At 29.9% G+C, this 19,794-nt stretch overlaps 7 protein-coding genes across 7 annotated transcripts; 3 read left to right on the plus strand and 4 right to left on the minus strand.

Annotated features, from left to right (window-relative positions):
* Positions 1–9,587: 9,587 nt before the first annotated feature.
* LOC134829553 (uncharacterized) lies at positions 9,588–10,308 on the plus strand. Its single transcript, XM_063842656.1, has one exon. The coding sequence runs from the start codon at positions 9,757–9,759 to the stop codon at positions 10,306–10,308; it is 552 nt and encodes a 183-aa protein (XP_063698726.1). The 5' UTR covers positions 9,588–9,756.
* Positions 10,309–10,385: 77 nt separating this feature from the next.
* Positions 10,386–11,627, minus strand: LOC134829552 (2-oxoglutarate and iron-dependent oxygenase JMJD4 homolog). Its single transcript, XM_063842655.1, has one exon. It carries the CDS (start codon positions 11,583–11,585, stop codon positions 10,386–10,388), a length of 1,200 nt encoding a protein of 399 aa, XP_063698725.1. The 5' UTR covers positions 11,586–11,627.
* A 60-nt stretch (positions 11,628–11,687) lies between these two features.
* On the minus strand, positions 11,688–12,859 carry LOC134831287 (corepressor interacting with RBPJ 1). Its single transcript, XM_063844983.1, has 2 exons — positions 12,704–12,859; positions 11,688–12,637 (listed from the first exon to the last, which is right to left on the minus strand). The coding sequence occupies exons 1-2, from the start codon at positions 12,773–12,775 to the stop codon at positions 11,756–11,758; spliced, it is 954 nt and encodes a 317-aa protein (XP_063701053.1). The 5' UTR covers positions 12,776–12,859; the 3' UTR covers positions 11,688–11,755.
* A 1,020-nt stretch (positions 12,860–13,879) lies between these two features.
* LOC134832537 (NF-kappa-B essential modulator) lies at positions 13,880–16,083 on the plus strand. Its single transcript, XM_063846597.1, has 4 exons — positions 13,880–14,410; positions 14,466–15,130; positions 15,196–15,332; positions 15,882–16,083. Exons 1-4 carry the CDS (start codon positions 13,984–13,986, stop codon positions 16,081–16,083), a joined length of 1,431 nt encoding a protein of 476 aa, XP_063702667.1. The 5' UTR covers positions 13,880–13,983.
* Positions 16,084–16,281: 198 nt separating this feature from the next.
* On the minus strand, positions 16,282–17,081 carry LOC134832538 (ARL14 effector protein). Its single transcript, XM_063846598.1, has 2 exons — positions 16,475–17,081; positions 16,282–16,415 (listed from the first exon to the last, which is right to left on the minus strand). The coding sequence occupies exons 1-2, from the start codon at positions 16,996–16,998 to the stop codon at positions 16,319–16,321; spliced, it is 621 nt and encodes a 206-aa protein (XP_063702668.1). The 5' UTR covers positions 16,999–17,081; the 3' UTR covers positions 16,282–16,318.
* Positions 17,082–17,102: 21 nt separating this feature from the next.
* LOC134832540 (large ribosomal subunit protein eL42) lies at positions 17,103–17,896 on the plus strand. Its single transcript, XM_063846601.1, has 3 exons — positions 17,103–17,209; positions 17,441–17,614; positions 17,676–17,896. Exons 1-3 carry the CDS (start codon positions 17,207–17,209, stop codon positions 17,811–17,813), a joined length of 315 nt encoding a protein of 104 aa, XP_063702671.1. The 5' UTR covers positions 17,103–17,206; the 3' UTR covers positions 17,814–17,896.
* On the minus strand, positions 17,881–18,749 carry LOC134832539 (WASH complex subunit 3). Its single transcript, XM_063846599.1, has 2 exons — positions 18,542–18,749; positions 17,881–18,480 (listed from the first exon to the last, which is right to left on the minus strand). Exons 1-2 carry the CDS (start codon positions 18,584–18,586, stop codon positions 17,932–17,934), a joined length of 594 nt encoding a protein of 197 aa, XP_063702669.1. The 5' UTR covers positions 18,587–18,749; the 3' UTR covers positions 17,881–17,931.
* Positions 18,750–19,794: the final 1,045 nt, after the last annotated feature.

Below are 19,794 nucleotides of genomic sequence, written 5' to 3' on the forward strand. Positions count from 1 at the left end.
TTAATAGATTTTAAAGGGAAAATTAATTGCATTCCCGCCTGTTTAATGTGCGACACAACACAACGGTCCAGCACGACGGCGGCGTCTAACGCACAAAATTAAATTAAATTTTCGACAAACGATACATTTTCGCTAAAATGTTGATGTTGCATTTGACAAACGGCAATTATGACTTTGACTTGCATGATGATTTAATTTAATTTAATAATTTTTTTTTCTAAATATTTGGAGCACGATGTTGTCAAAATTAATTTTTAAAGACACTTTTTTTCGCTAGTTTTGAGGCAAATAAAATGTTCGACACACTTTCACATTAAAAAAAATTGAAGACGAGGGAAAAATTACTTGAATTCATGTGTGAAAACGAAAATTACTTTGCAACAATAACTCTCGCCATGCAAGCGAGCGATGTGGGAATTGCCAAGAAAAATTTGTAATAAAAAGTGTCTAAAATGCTATTTTATCATCCTCGGCATGGCATGTCGTCGTACATTTTGCTGTAATTCATTTTCTATTTAATTTCCTCTTGAATTTTTTCTTGTAAAATTTAATAAAATATTGTAATCGCCGCACATGTCTCGTCGTGCCGTGTACTTTGATCTTGCATTCACTTCCTCTTTTTCGTGTCGCGGCGACATTTCTCGTTCACTAGTTGAACATTTTTTTTTCGTTGATGTGAAATAAAGTTGTGTGTTGTAGAAATGCACCTGTCTATTAATATTAATTTTATTTTTAAACAGATTTTTCTAAACGGTGTGTCACGCTATAAATAACAGAACAATCAGTCGTGAACAGGCCAGATGCAAAATATTCAAAACATTTTCCGAACGTAAATATTTATTATTGGCAAAAAAAAAAGTTGAAGCTAATCACTTTTCAATAGATTCTTTTTGCGTTACGCACGAAATTTTCTATTTTTGTTTGTGAAACCAAAAAAATTAAAGAAAATGAAGAATTTTCGGTTAAAAGAATTTTTGTTTATATTTTTTCGTAATTAATTTATTTAAGCAAAAAATTAAGAAAAATGGAAAATTTGCTGCCTTTCATTTAAAATTACGATTAAATATTTGGCTTTTCACTCCAGTGAATAAAAATAAAAAGTTTGTAACGAAAATGCTTTTTTTCTTCGAGCTTTATTTTCGCTGTGTTTTCATTCTGTCTGGATTGTTTGCGTTTCTTGTTATTTTAATCCCTCTTCGATTTGTCTTGAACAGATGTAAGAAATCAATAATAGCGATTATAGTGACGCATTTAGGAATGTCGAGGATGTTATTTCAGTTTCTTGCTTGATTAAAGCTTTAAGTTGTATTTTCAGTAAAAATAACTCAGAAAATAAAATTAAATATAATTTAAAGGGAAAAAATTTGATTTTTGACAAAATTCTGAAATATTTTTATGAATTTTTACTCAAAAGAAGTATTTTTTGGAAAAACCTTAATTTGGAGCAATTTTATAGTTTTGATTAAAAAATTATAAAGAAAAGATTATAAAAATTAAAAAAATCATTTAAAAATAAATATAAAAAATTTATTTAAAATAAATTTTTATTTTATTAAAAATAAATTTAATTTATTTTAATTTAATTAATTAATTAATTATAATAATATTAATTGATTAATTAATTTAATTTATTTTTAATTATTTTTATTATTTAAAAATTATTTAATTATAATTTTATATTTTTATTTTATTTTATTTAAATTTTTTTTTAATTTTAATTTATTTTTAATTTTTATTAAATTATTTAAATGTAAGCAATAAAATTTAAGTCATTAAATGAGGCCAAAAAAATTTTTTTATTTAAATTTCTTTAAGCGTTAAATTTAAGATAATTTTTTTATTATAATTTCAGAAAAATCTATGAACAGAAATTATTTTCTTTACAAATTTGAATTTTTTTTAATTTATTATTTTTTTAATAATATTTTATTTTTGCAAAAAGCAGCTAAAATTTCGCAAAAATGTATTTTTTTACTCTGAGTAATTTTAAAAAAATAATTTAAATAAATTTAATTACCTAATCAAAAATTAATTTTTAATTTAAATTGCATTACAAAATTCTATTTTTATAAAATTTAACAAATTTTTATTTTAAATTAAAAAATCTTTTATTTTAGATTTATTTTATAATTTTTCCAGAACTCTCTCAATTTTTTACAATTTTTGGTCTAAAATTTAATTTTTCTTCAATTTCTACACAAAAAATAAAAAAAATGCTAGACTCTTCCATTCAACTTGTAGCTCTTCATTTTCTCTCCTGTCCATTCTTCCCATCTTTTTTATCATTTCATTTCCATACAAAAAAAAATTTAAAACTTCCTCCATTAATATATTAAAACAATTAAATAAATATGAAACTTTATCCAGCTCATAAATTTTCAAATAATTTGCTGCTGCACACGCACTTCACTGCAACTCGACAGAATACCGACAAACAGACACATAAACCATAATAAATGATGTCATTATTTAACGCAAACTAATAATAATAATAATAATTAAAACGACAACAATAAAAATAAATTCAATGTCGATATCAACATTTTGTGCGTTTGTTGCGTCATTTTCTCTCTCTCTCCAAAATTTGCATGAAACTCAATAAATAATGACTTCATTTATTCCACGCATCAATTAATGTCAAATATTTGCAAATATGTATGAGTGGGTTTATGTTCGATGGATAAACTTTTGGCTTTCAATTTCACATGATGATGATGATGAGATATTCAAATTTTGATTAAATTTCTCATGAAATGTCATCGATGATGATAATTTTATTACAGAATTTGTGGAATTTGGGATTAAAATTTATTTGCCAGGCGTCTCCATCGAAAATAAATTCACGGAAATGAGCTAAAAAATTGGCTTCTGTTTTTTCAGTTTTTTAATTGGATTTAAAATAAAAAGTTTTTTTTTGCACGGAAAGGGAAAAATAACAAAAATTAATCTCATTTTCATGGATTTTTAAACTTTTTTATGTAATCTCCATTCCAGGTAAAATCCATAAAAAGTTTACAAAATGAGAAAAATACTTGAACAAATAATGTGTTGTTATTGTGCGATTGAATTATTCCTCCTGGAATTGCTTTCACAAGAACTTTATTTATATGTTTTCCGAGCAACAACAACGGCAACAACAGACAGAGAGGAATTTATTGAATTCAAGTGATAAATGTACGGAGACACGTCGACTGTAAATGAGGATAAATCAAGTGATTTCTTGATTTTTATTTTTTTTTTCTTCGGTCATTTTGTAAATTTTTTTTATTATTTTAGGATTTTTTTTTGGAGTCTGAAAAAGGTGAAAAGAAACATGATCTAAAAGTGTTTGTTACAAAAATAACATTTCTGACCTTTTGACAAGAATTTGAGCACGACCTTTTTCGATTGTTTAAGGTATTTATGTTCACATGGGAGGGTGATGGGCATCCTCGCAGACACATGTTTCTTGGCGTTTGAATTTATTTCTTGTACAAAGTGGATTTTTTTCTCGACAATGAAAGGGAAATATCAGGAAAGGTTGTTGCTACGATTTTTCATTAACGTGGAATGAACTTTCGTTTTTTTTTTGTATGAGAGATATTTATTTGAATGTAATACAAAATTTCAATTTTTTATGAAATTAAATAAAAGGTTATTTTTTTGCTTTTTTGCCAAAGTTAATTTATGCAAAGGTCAAGGTTTATTATTTCTTTAGAAAAAAATTAATTTTTTTTTTGTTAATGTTCAAAATAATGTCTTTTTTTGTAATTTTGTTTTATTTTTATTTAAATTGTTGTAAATTATAATTTTATTTAAATAAAATTGTAATTTTTTAATAAAAACTGACAAATTCAAAAATAATAAAAGTTATTTAATTAATAAAAAATAAAATAAATAATTAAATAATAAAATTAATTATTAATTAATTATTTAATCATGAAAAATAAATTATTTTATATTTTTAATTATTAAATTCATTTAAAAATTAATTAATTAAAAAATTAAATTAAGTTTTTAAATAAAATTAAAAACTTGTACTTAAAAATTAATTCAAAATAAATAAAAATAAAAAAAAAATGTTTGTCAAAATATGATCATAAATGGCAGTGATTGGAACAATAATATTGTCAATACAATATATTGCCATAAATAAATTATTGTTTAAAAAATATATGGACAATAAATTATTGTTTAATTAAAATACCGACCATAAATAATTTTTCAATATATATATGGGCAATATATTGTAATATTATTCAAAAAAATGTTTTTTTTAAACTGAAAATTTATTAATTCACAAAATTTGACAACCAATTTTACATTTTTTTCCTTTAAAATTACAAAATCATGAAATGTGATTGTAAAAATGTGAATATTATTACAAATCTTTTAACAAAAAATCAAATTTTAGTTGAAAACTTACAAAAAATAAGAAAATTTTCAACAATATATGGCAATATATTGCAATAAATAAATTATTGGGTGAAAATATTATGGACAATAAATAATTGCCGAGAAAAATTATGGAAAATAAATAATTGTCGAGGAAAAATATGGAAAATAAATTATTGTCGAAAATATTTTTTCACAATAAATAAACAATAATATTGTTCCAATCCCTGATAAATGGGAAGAAAACCATTTAAATTCAAAAAGTTGCAGTAAAAAAAGCATGAAATTTATTTTTAAAAAATTAAAATATTTTTTTTTCTTCTTTAAAAATACACAAAATTTTTTTATTTTGGTTTCAATTAATTAATTAATTGGTCCAAGGTTAGCATCATGATTTTGAAAGGACCTCAGTCTTCGTCTCGGCTCTATTTATTTTTTAATTTAAATTTATTTTATTATTATATTTTAAAAATTTTAATTATTTATATAATTAATTATTAATTTATTTTTTTAAATATTTTCTCAAATATTGCTTGAAAATTTGATTAATTTCTTTTCAAAATTTATTTAATTTTTTTTATCATAAAAATAAACGAACTCTAAATTGAATTAAAAAGAATTGACAAATTTATAAAATATTTGATTGTCACCATTCACACCTTTCACAACGAAAAAATTAATATTATGAATTTCCGACCCATTTTTTCCATTCACCTTGAATTTGCATCAATCAACCTCAAATATTTTCCGTGTCATCAAACAATGGATCAACACTCGTGAAAAATGATCCAAACCTGACCCACTTCAACCTTTCTTCTCGTTTTTCTCCCAAAAAAAAGAAAGAAAGAAAAACTTTCCGCACCAATAGTTTCTTCGTCTCGCATAAAATCGAACTCATTCTTCCATCAAATTGAACAAGGATCATTAAGCTCTCCTTACCTTTTTTCCGCTGTGATTTTGCAGCCTATTATGTTGAGGAGATCTTTTGTTCGATGGTGTCACTTGGTTATCACGTGTTAGTTTCTTGATCCTTATTTTTCAATTCAGACAGCCCGAATTCAATTTTACGACCGAATTTTATGTGGTTTTGATAATAAAATATTTATTGCTGCTGTTGTCTAGCTTTTATCGTCTTTTACTCTTTTTTTGGCTTTTCATGCAATAAATCTAAATTTTTAATAAATAAAATTAATCAAAAAAAAAATTTAATCCTTTTTCTGGATAAAATCCATTTGTGTGACTTCTAATGGAATTGAACTTTGATACTTTTCTCGAGACGACAAAACTTTTCGAAAATGCACAAAAGAATAACAATCAACTTTTATTGTATTATTTCTGACACAGAAACCGCACTAGACACATAATGATCGAGATATTCAATGCATCTGTTGTTTGTTCGCATCAGCTTCGACAATGAATGTGTTCTCATAATCATTGGCAATTAGGCAAATCCAAGCCAGCGTCGAACAAGCAGACACTGATAAATGGATCGAAACGACACGAAGGAGATGAATTGGTTTCAATGTAAAATTATTTTTGATAGCTTTGGGCTGTTTTGATGCAAAATATTTACCAAAAGTATTCAAAGGAGTATTTGGTACAAAATAAAGGCAGAGAGATACCGACTCACGCAAACAAAGACCAAACATTGTGAATTTTTGCACATTTAAAGTGAGTAGGTGTCTGTGGGATGATAATACTTTAAGTATTTATTGAAACAGGAGAAAAATGTTGAAAATGCTTTAAAGAGGAGATTTTCCTTAAAATTGTTTAGAAAAAAATTTTTTCAAAGGATTTGAGTTACTTAATTTTTTTAATAAAAATTCTTCTTAAAATAGAAAAAAAAATGTGAAAATATCAATTGAGAATAAGTCAAATTTAATTATTTTATTTTTTTAATATAAATTTTTCATGATTATTTTTCCTTCAGGAAAAGCTTTAAAAAAATGAGTTATGCTGATTTTTTTTTTTAAATTATAGAAAATTATTCATGAGACATGACACAATAACAAATATTAATAAAAACTAAGATTTATGATAATTTTTTTACAAAAATCGTAATTTTCTAAGCATTTTGACCTGAAAACTTTTTAATAAGAATTGAAATTCTAAAATTTTTTATAAAAAATTTTTAAAAAATTAGAAGTAAATTAAAAATAATAATTTAATTAAAAAAATTCATTTTAATTATTTTTTTTAAATTTTTTTAAATAAATAAAAATTGAATTAGTTTTTTTATTATTATTGATTTTCATTAAAAATTTTTTTATTTTAATAAACAAAATAAATAATAAATTAAAATTAATTTTTTTTTAAAAAATCATTTTGACCTGAAAAGTTTTTTATGAGAATTGAAATTTTATTTTTTTTTTATAAAAAAATTTTTTTGTACTATTTTTTAACAAATTTAATTTCCGAATAATTTGAAAATCATTTTTATGTCATAAATTAATTATTTTAATTTATTATTTATTTTGTTTATTTAATAAAATAAAAATTTTTTAATGAAAATCAATATTTGTAAATTAAAAAAAAATAATTTAATTTTTTATTTATTTATTAAATTATAAAAAAATAATTAAAATTAATATTTTTAATTAAATTATTATTTTTAACTTACTTTTTATTTTTTAATATTTTTTTATAAAAAAAAAATTTAGAATTTTAATTCTTATAAAAAACTTTTCAGGTTAAAATGCTTAGAAAATTACGATTTTTTAAATAAATTATCATAAATTTTAGTTTTTATTAATGTTTGTTATGTATCATGTCTCATGAATAATTTTCTATTTTTTATTTTTTAAAAACTTTTTATTTAAATTATATTTGAAAATTTTTTCCTAACCTCGTCTCAGCGTTGCAAGGCATAAAATCTTCTGTATGACTTCAAATTTCTAATCAAGTTTAAAATGGTTTAAAGAAAAATATAAAATTTTATTAATAAAAGCCGTATTTCATGAAATTTCGTTAAACCTTCAAATAAAATCTCACAAATAACTTCATAAAAATCCAATAAAACACGAAAACCTCTTCAAAAATTCAATTTTTATCGCCTTTCAAAGAGCATTTCCGTCTTCTATTGAAATTTCTTCAGAAAATCAAATCAAACGCTTGAGTTTGCTATCAATTCCATATGTCATAATATAACAACAACAACACGACTCGTAGAAAAAAAAAACATTTCTAACTCATGATAAAATTTGCTGACGATTCGAAATCGGAGACGACGTTTGTTTGATTTTTCGATCGACAAAAGTTTTGTGTGTTTGTCTTGCATTGAATGCCAGAAATCTGCCAAAGTTTATTAGCTCAGATGGATATTTTATCTCGATGGAGACGGTTGGCACAGAAACTTTTCTTTTGTCTTGAGATTTAGTCTTTTGTGTCTTTTCATGCAAGTTTTGTCGTACAAATTGAAGAGATAACAATCTTTATTCAATTCAATTCAATAAAAAGCCAGTCGAAGAAGTAATCACATAACGTACTTTTTATTGCTGTGTAACGAAGATAAACTTTTTGTGTTACATTTACTCGAACTGTGCACTCATTCACACGTTAAGAATTTTATTTTCTTATTTTTTCTCTTGTTTATTCAGTAATTTGTAATTTTTTTTTCGTGTTCAAACAAAACATTTAATTTTATTAATATAATACTGTGTAAGGAACAATTTCGTTCTGTGTGTGTCGCTTTATTAAATATTCACTCGACGGGAGAAGTAAAAGTCTCTCTGACAGCGCGTGAGATTCCGAAACGTCCGTGTCTGATAAGAAGTCGTAATCAACTGAAAAGTAAGACAGCTGGTACTGCTAGTATTAGTTTTTTTGAGGTAGGTTGTGTGTACGACGGACGTTGCGGCGTGTAGTGAAGTAAGAATCTTTCGTGTGTACGAGAGAATCGAGATAATTTTGGTGACATGCGCAATAAAATGTGGTGCTGTGTGTGGCGAAAGACGTTCTGAATAGCTTTGCTGGGATACAAGAGATATTGGCGCGACTTTTGTACGGGAGTCTGTGTCGTGTGGATCTCTCTCGCGAACGTTCGGTGGGTGATGTTTTTTGACTGCAGTCCTGGTTTTGTGAGAAAGGATGTGGATGGAAATCTCTTGTGAATTGTTTTTGGAAGATCTTTTGGCGAATTAGGGAGTGAACAAGTGATTTTTTGTTTTATTTTTGACAGATGTCATTTTTGACGTTTAAATGTGTCAAAATTTGATAAAAATTATTGAAATTTGTAAAATTTGACATCTGTCAAAAGTGACGTTAATTTGACAAAATGTCAAGTTTTAGATTTTTTGACCAAAAAGGGAATTAATAAGAGATTTTTTGATTTTTTCGTGAGATTTTGTCTTTAATTTTTTTTTATTTTGACAGATGTCAAACTTGATGTCAATTTTTTGAAGTTCAAATATTTTTTCAAGTTTTAGAATAAAATTTTTTTCTCAAAATTTGTTCGAAATTTGAATTAAAAATGAAAAAGTTGACATCTGTCAAAACTTAAAAATGTCAAATTTTCTTTAAAAATTTTAAGAATTTTTTAAAATTTTTGAGAATTTTTTAAAAATTTTGAAAATTCTTTAAAAGTAATTTTTAAATAGTAAATACAAAATATTTCTGAAAAATTTTGTTAATTTTTACAATTTTACAAAAAAAAAATTTTTTTTTCAATAAAAAAAAACTAATTTATTAAAAAAATAAAATTTAATTTATTAAATTTTAATTAAATTTTACAATTACAAAAAAAAATTTTTCAAAAATTTATGAAAATGTCAAAAGAATTTTTATTTTTTTTCTAAATGTTCTAAGTTTTAAAATGTTCGTTACAAATACATGAAATTCTTAAATTTTAGTTCAAAATAAAATTTTAACTTTCAACATGAATTTCTTTAAAAAAAAAAATAAAAAATCGAATTTAAAAAAAATTAAATTCAATAATTCGTTGTTCTAAAGAATACTTCTAATGTCAAAAAATCATTGAATATTTAAAATGTTTGTCCTTAAAAATCAAAATTTTTTTTATCTAAAATTCACACAAATGACAAATTTTTCTTAAAAATAATAAAAGTTTCTTCAAAATTTGTCTTAAAATTTAAAATTACTTAAAATTTTTGATTTCATAACCACGTGACCAATTCAAATCAACGCGCCTTTTTTCTTGAATCAGCGTATGGCGATTTTCATTATCACTTTCATTCGTCTCATCCTCTTAAAATTTGTAAACAATCAAATCAATATACGGGTTCTTCGAAAATCTTCAAAATACTCAAGAATCCCGCCGAATCTCCATCAAAATTTAACAAAAATCAATCTGTGACTAATCTCACAGCAAATTTTAATCTAAAAATCGTGCAATAATTTGAATTTTCATCAAAAATCTTCATAAAAATGTCTCCCGATCCTCCCACAATCGACTCTGACTCACCCATCCGCTGTGCAAACAACCTTCAACATCCCGCCACAAGCGACGAATCCGAAGACAATGAAGAACAAAATCATCACGAGGGCTACGAACCGCTAAATATGAACGAAAATCTCGTCGACAACACGGATAATTCGCTGATGGATGTCGATGATGACGACGTTGAAGCACCAAATAGACCTCAAAGCTCCTTCACTGCTGGATTGGACATGATGGATGAGATTCAAGACTTGAATGTCGGTTGCAAAGCAGAGGAAGAACCAATTAGCGTAGAAGCGGAAGTGATGGCGGAAGTGTGGAATCAACCGCGACCCGCAGAACTGAACTTCGAATTAGACGTGAATAGCCAAGAATTGATAAAATCCGTGATGAGTAGTATTCAGTTGCCTTCATTGGCGGCACCAACATGGGCTGCGGGCTTGTCAGACACAGATTTGAAGGACACGGTGCTGCAAAAGCTGCGAAAAAGAAATTCTGGACCAAAAACGGGTCAAAGCTCGAAATCGAAACAAGATTAGGACTAAATAAGAACAAATTTTGAATTTAATCGACGTACATTCTATATCACAAGACGCTTAGGACATTAAATAAAGAGTTATGATAAGATTTTCTGCGCTTTTTGTAGAATTTTATCACAAAAACTTTTCAAATTGAGATCGAGCAGCAACTTTTCGTCAGACATTTGCTTCAAAACTGCTGAAATTCGGTCCAAATCGTACTTTAAATGGCTCTCGTCGAAGACAAATTCATCGCAACTCGTTGAAATTTCGTCATTTTCCAACATTTTTGCTCTTTTTTCAACGATATGCGAGAGAATTTTCAAAAATCCCTCATAATCCATGCCAAAAAGACTCTTCACCATTACTTGACATTGCTGATCAAAGCCTTCCATGTCGCTACAATCACTAATTTCCTTCCGACAACTCTCTTCACATGCCTTTAACGCATCATAAATAGCTTTTAAGTTGGCTCCATTGAACCAATTATGATTAATTGACACCGTATCGACTTCATTGGTGACTTGGTGATGCCAATTGCTGGGCACAAAAATCGCATTTCCCGTTTCTTGCGTCACAACAAAGTATTTAACGTTTTTTTCCCTCAAAATTTCCACGTCAATCGTGAATGGGAGACTTCCGAACTTGTCTTTGAGCTTTTTTTCCTCGCCGGGCGGCACAAAAATCCAAGTTTTCCTCCCAAAGATATTCACAGACCACGAAAATGAGGAAAAAACATCCGCATGAAAGGGAGTATAGCTGCCTGCGGGACCGATATAGACGAATTTGTAGTCGTCCTGTTGCGTATCGACGAGATATTCGTTCAAAAAGTCCGAGGAAAAGTATTCAGGTACGTGGTAAAAGTTGTAATCAGGTAACTCGTGTCGTAAATGCCAGTCTTTCAGGTATAAAAGCTCCGTGGGAGGCTTTTCAGCGTCACGCGACTTCCAATAAGTCAGGAAATCATCAAAAGACATCTGGATTTTGCGATGCGAATCGAAATATTGCTCCTCACACTTGGCAATTGGGACTTCCGGTAAGTTTCCGAGGCGAGATTTCAAGTATTCAACGTTCAAGGATGTTCGATCGGGCGAGATCCAGTTGTTAAAAGAGTCCCATTGACTCAAATCGAGACTGATGATCACAGGTAAGTTGCGCGTCATGTATTTTGAGAAGAAATCCGAGTACGAAAGAGTGTCAGATGATTCTTTTGGGATTTCTGACCACTTTTCATAGTCACAAAACGGCTCCGAATGAATTTCGGTTCCAGAAATCCTGATTTTTCGTGAATTTTCCATTTATTTACATCAGAAAATTGCGTTCTAAAAACAAAAATAAATAATTTTTTGACATTTATGACTGAAAATGTTGATAGGGAACACGAAAAATTTCCATTTTGTGTCAAATTTTAATTTTTTTTTATTCATCAAATGCCTTAAAATAGATTTTTTAAATGAATTTTAAAGATTTATCGACGCGAACGTCTTTCATGCCTGTCGCGGGATCGTTCACGATGCCTTTCGCGATGTCCCGACCTCGAACGTGATCGACTACGGCGTTTTTCGCGGTCCCGACTTCGTTCTCGTCGTCGTTTACGGTCTTCTTCACGTTCACTTTCGCTACTGCTGCTACTTGACGAGCTGCTGGAACGACTGCGTTTCTTCTTTTTGCTACTTTTTGACTTTTTCTTGTGTTTTTTCTCCAATTTTTTCAGTTTCTTCAAGAGTTCCTTCTTTTGTTTCGTCGTGAGTCCTTTTAAAAATTCCGTTTCTGCTGCTGCAGCGCCATTTTGGGGTCTTTCCACGTCTTCCGTGATCAATTTGTGATGCGTTCCCCGTTGTTGTTGCTGCGTAAAGGCGCTCAAAACGTTTCGTTTCATCGCGAGACCATCTTCCTGCATTTGTTTCTCCAAAATGTTTTGCGAAATAATTTCCTGCGTTTCAGCTTCGGCATGAATTTTCTTCGCCTCTGACATGGACAAGCTGTACATCGTGCATTCCTTGTCGGTGTTGATGTGACCCCATTTGTGACACTTGATGCAACGAACGTTCCTGACTTGGATCCCGAAAGGCTGATCTTTGATGTCGCTGTCGTTCTTGCAGTAACTTTCACGAGGCGCGTTGTACTTGCGTTGCCACTCGAACTTGAATTCGGGCTCGTTTTCCTCCTTTTCTTGGGTGCGTTTGATGCCAGGCGGGGGCTCGTACATGAAATTCACGGATAACTTGGCCTTGGATTCTTTTGAGAGCATCGCTTTGCTTTCGTGGAGATCTTGTTCCTTTTCGTATTGAGCTCGGAGCTCTTCTTGTTTTTTCTTGTAGGCGTCGGCTTGTTGCTCTGCCATCCATACCTTTAAAAAAAACAGGAAATTCAATTTATTGAAAAAAAAACAACTTTCTAAACGTTTGAAACTTACTCTCTTCAGGTTATCTCTCGACGCTGGATGGAAGAATTTTTTACACATGTAATTGTTAAAGCCCTTTCCCATGTTTGCTGCTTTAAATTGTCTAAAATCTCTTGAAAATTAATTATTTTCTTTAATTTTGCTCCAATTTGTGTTCTTTGACTTTGTTTTGTTTCGTCTGAATAGAGATTGCAAGTTTAAGGTTGTTTGAATCTCGAAAGTCGTTAAAAGCTCGAAGTTGAGCATTTTTTTTTATATTTATTGAAATTAATCACAAATATTTTTATTTATTTCAGATAAGTTGATATGATTTATTTTCCTCAAATAGAAAATTCATCCGAAAAATTAAACTGTTTTTGGAAGTTTATTGAGGATCTCAAAGGTACGCTAATACATTCATATTCTGACTTGTGACTGATAGCAGACCATAGCTGAAACCCCTTCGCCTCTTTCTTTTTAAAGATAAATCATGAAAATGCATTAGACAAACTTAAACTGAACACAATCTCTCATCTAGAGTACCAAAATACTTCTTTAGAGCAAGAACACCAACAATTCGCAGAACTCGTTATAAGATCCATCGTAAGGAGCCGTCATTTTCATTAAAGAACAACAATTTTTACAATATCAATATAAAGGAAGAGTGAAAGGTGTTTTTCTACAAGGCTTACAAACATAGAAGGCGAAAAAATAAATCAAAAAGAAGCCAGAGAAACATTAAAAAAATTTTTTGAAGTAAATCATAGAATAGAAAGTGAAAAATTTGCCTAAATTTTTTTAGTAATTTTTTTTTATTTTTATTTTTAATTTGATTTTTTATTTTAATTGGAAATTTTTGAATTAATTGGAATGAATTTTTACTTATACACTAAATGCCTTGTTTTTTTACTATATGCCAGGGTTCGCGGAAACAAAGTTGTGTTTGAGTAATATTACTTCAAGATTTTTTCTATCGTAAATTTATAAAACTTCATTAAAGGCTTATTTTCCTATAGAAACTTAAATTTATGATAAACATAAAAACAGATCAAAAACTTTGATATTTTTAAAAGCGATTTTTAAAAAAAAAATTATGAAAAAAATTATTCGAGCTTGAAACTCGAGCTTTGAAAAAGTCGAAATATTGCAAACTCTTGTCTCGAATGTCAAATGGGAAGAAAAAATCCCCAAAGAAATTCAAATTAATTGTCAAACGCATTTTCCAGATGCGAAAATACCAAAACACGGAAATATTTCATCATCATACACACGGTAGTTTTCAGTGAAAATCGGTGTGACAGTGTTATCTAATCATGTCCGCCTCCACAATGGCAATGAATTCCTTAGAAAATGACGATTCCTTCGTAATTTTGGGATCAAGTCCTCCGCAGTCCTTTTTAATGGAAAAGTCAACGATTGGCACTTCGATGAGTCTCATTCCATCGCCTACTCCGCAAGCAGTTTCAATTCAACCGGAAAATTCCCCGAAGAATTCCTTGCAAAATGGCGCAGTTGGTGGACAAGAAAACAAAGAAAAAAGTTTTCAAGGCCATTCAACGAGTACAAAGCCGGTTTCGTTGGATAAAAATTTCGCTACAAAAGTAATTCTCGGTCAAATTGACCCAAAATCGATGCAATCGAGTCTTTTTGAGCAGTTTCCAAGTTTAAATGCGTCGCAAGTGCAAGTTGATGACATCATGAAATTATCATGCCTCGTAGAGGAACATCAACAATTGAAAGGTGAGTCATCCACAAATTATCAACTTCTCGAGATAATTTTAATTTTTATTTGTAGAAAACTTGGAAAAGACAAATGTGTCGATGCGACGTCAATTCACGGTGTTGCAAGAATGGCAAGATACCGTCAAGCGACGTCTCCGTGAGAAAAATGACGAAATCGAGAAACTCAAGAAGGACTTAACAACCAGTCAAAACACAAACGATCGCTTAACGCAAGACTTGGCAGAGCTAAAACACAAATACGATGAAACTGTGGCGCAATTTTCCGCCTTTCAGGTTTCCGCAAAGAAGGAAATTGCCGATATGACAATGGCCGTATCGGAAAAAGACGCGATTATCAAGAATATTCATGCGGAAAATGAGCGTTTGCAGTTGGAAAAGGCAGATTTTGTCGTTTTGAAGAACAATAAGCCGGAACCCGCTGTTGATCCAGTGGATTTTGTGCGAAAAACTGAACATGAGGCGAAAATGCGGGAGATGCGACATCAATTGAACGAATTGGCAGCGAAAAATTTGGAATTTGAGGACATGAGGAAGACATATACGGATGAGTTGAGCTGCTTGAAAGTTAATTTGACGGCAGCGGAGGAACTACATCGCGATATGAGAGATACGATAACGACACTGAGACTCAGAGATGATGAAACGCGCAAGAGGATGGATGAAACGACGACTCAATTGCAACAAATGCAGGACGAGAATGCACTTTTGAAGGTTCAGGTGAGTCTGAAAATCGAAAATTCTTTAAAATTTCATTGAAATCTAACAAAATTTTGAATTTTTAGGTCGAAGTGTATCAAAAAGACTTTTTGATGGAACGTGAAGCACGTGAAAAATTAGTGACTGAAAAGGAAAACATCTTGTCAGAGCTTCAATTGCTAAAAATGAGGAACAAACAATTGATTGATCATGAGCAAGAAAGGTAACAATTTATTATTTTTACTAAAATTGCTCTGAATAAAACTCAAAAATTAAGTCTGAAGCTCAATTTTCAAATAAAAAAAATCTGAAGGGAAAAAAAATTCGAAAAAATTGAAATCATGATCAGAATTATCCGTTTTTGTGCTATTTAAATTTTTTTTACTAAATTTTTCAAAGTTTAAATTTTGATAATTTTTTTAAAATTATTTTATTAAAAATTTAATTTAATTTTTTAATTAAATAATTTGATTATTAAATTTAAACTCTTATTAAATTTTTTTTCATAAAGAATTTTTTTTAATTATTTTTTTCAATTTTTTTTTAATTTTCTTCTTTTTTATTTAATTTTTGCTAGTCTTATCGTAAAATTTAAAAAGAAAATTATTTTTTATGGGAAAACATTTTAAAATAATTTCTCTGTTAAAATTTTTTCACCAAATTTTCCACTTGAAATTTTTTTTCTCATTTTATTTTAAATAAATTTTGCTAAAAAATATTAAATTTCAGACCCAAAATCCATCAAAAAATAACGAAAATTATCTATTTTTAGACTTTCAAACGAAAATGGCGGCCCATCAACGCCTCAACAACCCCCAACTGACTCAACATCGACTGGAGCAACCCGAAAATCAAAGTCAAAAAGCCCTGAATCCGATTCTCTACCCATCCGATACATCTGTCCCGTGTGCAATCACGAACTGAAAACATTACGACTCCTCGAGCAACACATCGACATTTGCTTGAAGGACTAAATTTGGGCGAAACGATGACGAGAAGTGCCAAAATTTGGATCCAAACTGTTTTTTTAGAGTGTAGTTAGTGCCATTTTTAACGATTTGAATTCATAAATTCACCGGATAGTGTCTTTTTAGCCTTTTGCGACAATTACAGGACTTGGTGTGAGTTTTTTTTTCTTATTATCAAATTAATATATTATCCGTAAAATATATGTTACAACTATCAGTATCAAAAAAATTTGAAATTTTTCTATCGTTTTATCAAACTATTTTTAATTTCCGTGTCTTTGCCGTCGAACAAAATTGTCTCGTACATGAATTTGCGATTGGCGCGACATGTGGGTCCACTAAAAATATAAAAAATCCTCATTTTAGATGAAATTTTAACAAAAAAATCAATTCTTACCATTTATTACTCTTACAACTTTCGCATGGAAAATGACATCCCGGGCAAACCATGTCGAGACAATCGCAAATATCTAATCCTGTCTCTCGATGGATGCCGTTCTCGTCGTATAATGCCCCGGGTTTGCAATTTGACGTCGTCGGAGGGCCCGTTTTCCGTACCATCTTGCGGCGTTCTCGAATACTGTGTTCAGGATCGAAGTCAGCGAGGAACTTTGAGCCGGGATCGACGAGTTTTGTGAGGATTTTGTTCTGTTTGCGCCAATCTTCGCCCGAATCGGGGGTCGTAACTGACGGAGAAGCCGGTTTTACGGGAATTTCGGCATCTGTTTCAATGGGAACGCCAAGTTTGAGCTTCATCGATAAAGGTCCAGGACGATTTCGCGGAGGAATTTGTTTGCCATTACTCGTATTTTGAGCATTTTGTGGCTTTGGGGTTGTTTCGGCGGGCGTTGGAGCTGAATTTGTTGCTAAAGGGTTCTCTTCTTCGTCTGAATCGAGCAATTCGACGACTTCACAACTCATTTTAGCGAAGATTTTAAGTTTTTTTGAGGGAATTTTGTTTATGTCGACCGATTTTTGCGAATAACTTGCGAGAGATGGGTAGAAAATGTCAAAAAAGCGGGATTTTCAGCCAATCAGAACGAAGCAAATGCATAGGAAATGCCAGCTGGGTATAAATATTTTGACAGTTCCTTCTTTTTGATTGCGAACATCTTTCAAGGCAGACAAAATGGTAACGTGCCACATGAATTTAATCAAATTTTCGAGGTTTTTGTGAGTTTCCGGCATCAAATCGAGTGTCAATTGCCAGATTAAGGCCTGTTATAAGGAAATTTACGAAAATTTCGAGATAAAAAGTGCTCGTAACACAAAAAAAGTGAAATGTTTTGCGAGCACGTTTGAGGTTATGGCTCTGTACGATGAAATTTCTAACAAAGATGTCTTTTTCCGTTGATTTTTTCAGGTAAACGTACCAAAAACCCGTCGTACCTACTGCAAAAAATGCAAAGTGCACCGCGTTCACAAGGTGACACAATACAAAAAGTCAAAGGAACGTCACGCCGCCCAGGGTCGTCGTCGTTACGACAGAAAACAACAAGGTTTTGGTGGTCAAACTAAGCCCATCTTCAGAAAGAAGGTAAGAATTTCCGCAAAAACCATGAAAAAACGTGAATTAACGTCAATTTTTCTCGATTTAGGCCAAAACCACGAAGAAAATTGTATTGCGTATGGAATGCACTGAATGCAAATTCCGCAAACAATCACCGTTGAAGCGTTGCAAGCATTTCGAGTTGGGCGGAGACAAGAAACGCAAGGGACAAATGATTCAATTCTAGATGAGTTGACCTTAATTTTCCAGTTTTTACGTTCAAATCATCTCAAAAAATGAAATAAACAACAACTTGGATTTCATTTGCAAAAAAAAAAAATCTGTATTTTGTGAAAGACGCGAAATCAGTCGGAATCTGAGTCAGAATCTGTCTCGACAGCAACGGGTTCGATTACGCCATCAGGCAAAATTTGATCGGGATTGTCCAAGATGTCGGGATCCATGCCTTCAGCTTGCACTTTTTGCTTTACTGCAGCGGCGGGCACTCCAAAATGCATCATTTTAAAGTATTTTTTGTAGCGATAGTCGTCTTTGGCTTTCACGCCGTCACTTTTTGTCTCAGTTTCTGCAATTTTTTCTTCTGTTTTTTCTTCGGGCGATAAATTTTCCGTGATTTCATCACTTTTACTCTCATTTTGAGGCTCTTCGACTTTTGTTTGAACAATCGCAGGTGTTGGAATTGGTTGAGAATTTTGTTGTCCAGCAACGAGAGGAACTGATTCCAATTTGGCTTCAATGAGTTTTAATTGGGTGTCAACTTGTCGCAGTTTTACTTCGAAATTCATGAGTTTATCTTCGCATTGAGTGGCAAAGTCCTCGAGAAATGTCGCCGTTTTGATGATGAAACTGTTGACGAAGGCATTTACGATTCGTTTTTGATGGATTGGGGGAACCTGAAAGATGGAAAATTAAGTTAAAAGTTGAAATTGAGGCGGAAATCAGAAATTAGCTCACCTTTGATTTGTCAACATTTGTTCCAAAAAGTGGGAGATCAGACATTTTGAGTTTTATTCGTTTAAATTTTTAAATGTTAACTTTTTTTACAACATTTAATGAGTGATTTTTTAGATATTTTTAAAGGCTTGAGGTCATTTTGGTACTTTTAGAGCTTTTTCGAAGAGATTATCACAGATTTTCTGAAATGTTTACAAAAAGATTACTAATTTGGCTTAAAATTAGTTTGTTTGAAATAGATGTGAGCGCATTTTTTGGTATAAATTTTAAAAATATTAAGATTTTGCTATTTTGATAACCGAAATTCGTAAAAAAACATAAAATTTGAACCGAAAAAGGAAACTCTAAAAAATTTTGAATCTTCCATGTTCTTAAAAAAATTGTTATGTTATTTTTGAGTTTTTGTCATTACTTAAAAGGTAAAAATAAACCTATTTTACTTTCTAAAAAATTTTGAAAAAAAAAATTTTGAAAAAATTTTTCAGAATTTCTAACACAATTTTTTTTTTCAACTAGTTTAATATTCATTTTCAATTAAAATATTTATTTTAGGCCGCTTCAAATTTTTTTCGAACTTTTTGTCCCAAAAACTTTTTTTCGAAATGGGGGGGGCAACAAAAAACCAGATCAAGCTGTATCCGTACAGCGTACGTTCAACGGTACCGCATTTCAGGTGTATAAGTTTAATGTTGTTATTTAATTGGGATATTTTAAATTTAATTTTTACCCGGAATAAATCCCATTTTGAGTGCATTTTGAGTGCATTTTGAGTACATTCCGGCTGCATTCCGGGTATATTCCGACATTCCGATGACATTTCGGCTGCATTCCGACATTCAAATATTTGCATTCCGGCTAAATTTTTTTCCGATTGAATTCCGGTTGCAGTTTTGCATAAATTTTAAAATTTAAAATTTCCGACATTCCGGCTGCATTCCGGCTGCATTCCGACTGCATTCCGGCTGCATTCCGCATTCCGGCTGCATTCCGCATTCCGGCTGCATTCAGCATAATACCGCATTTTTTCTTCGAAATGCGGTTTTGAAATACTTTTTCATTTTTTGTTTCTTATTTTTGATTTTTCAACTTAAAAATTGAAAAAAAATAAAAATTCATAAAAAAAAATTTAAAAACATGAATTTAATAATTTTTGAAAAAAATATATTTTTCAATTTTAAAAAAAAAATTTGAAAATTTTAAAAAATTATAAAAAAAAACGGTTTTTAAAATTTTCAACTTTTTTTTTATTTTGC

Source organism: Culicoides brevitarsis, chromosome 2 (genome assembly GCF_036172545.1).
Source record: "Culicoides brevitarsis isolate CSIRO-B50_1 chromosome 2, AGI_CSIRO_Cbre_v1, whole genome shotgun sequence".
Taxonomy (NCBI): domain Eukaryota; kingdom Metazoa; phylum Arthropoda; class Insecta; order Diptera; family Ceratopogonidae; genus Culicoides; species Culicoides brevitarsis.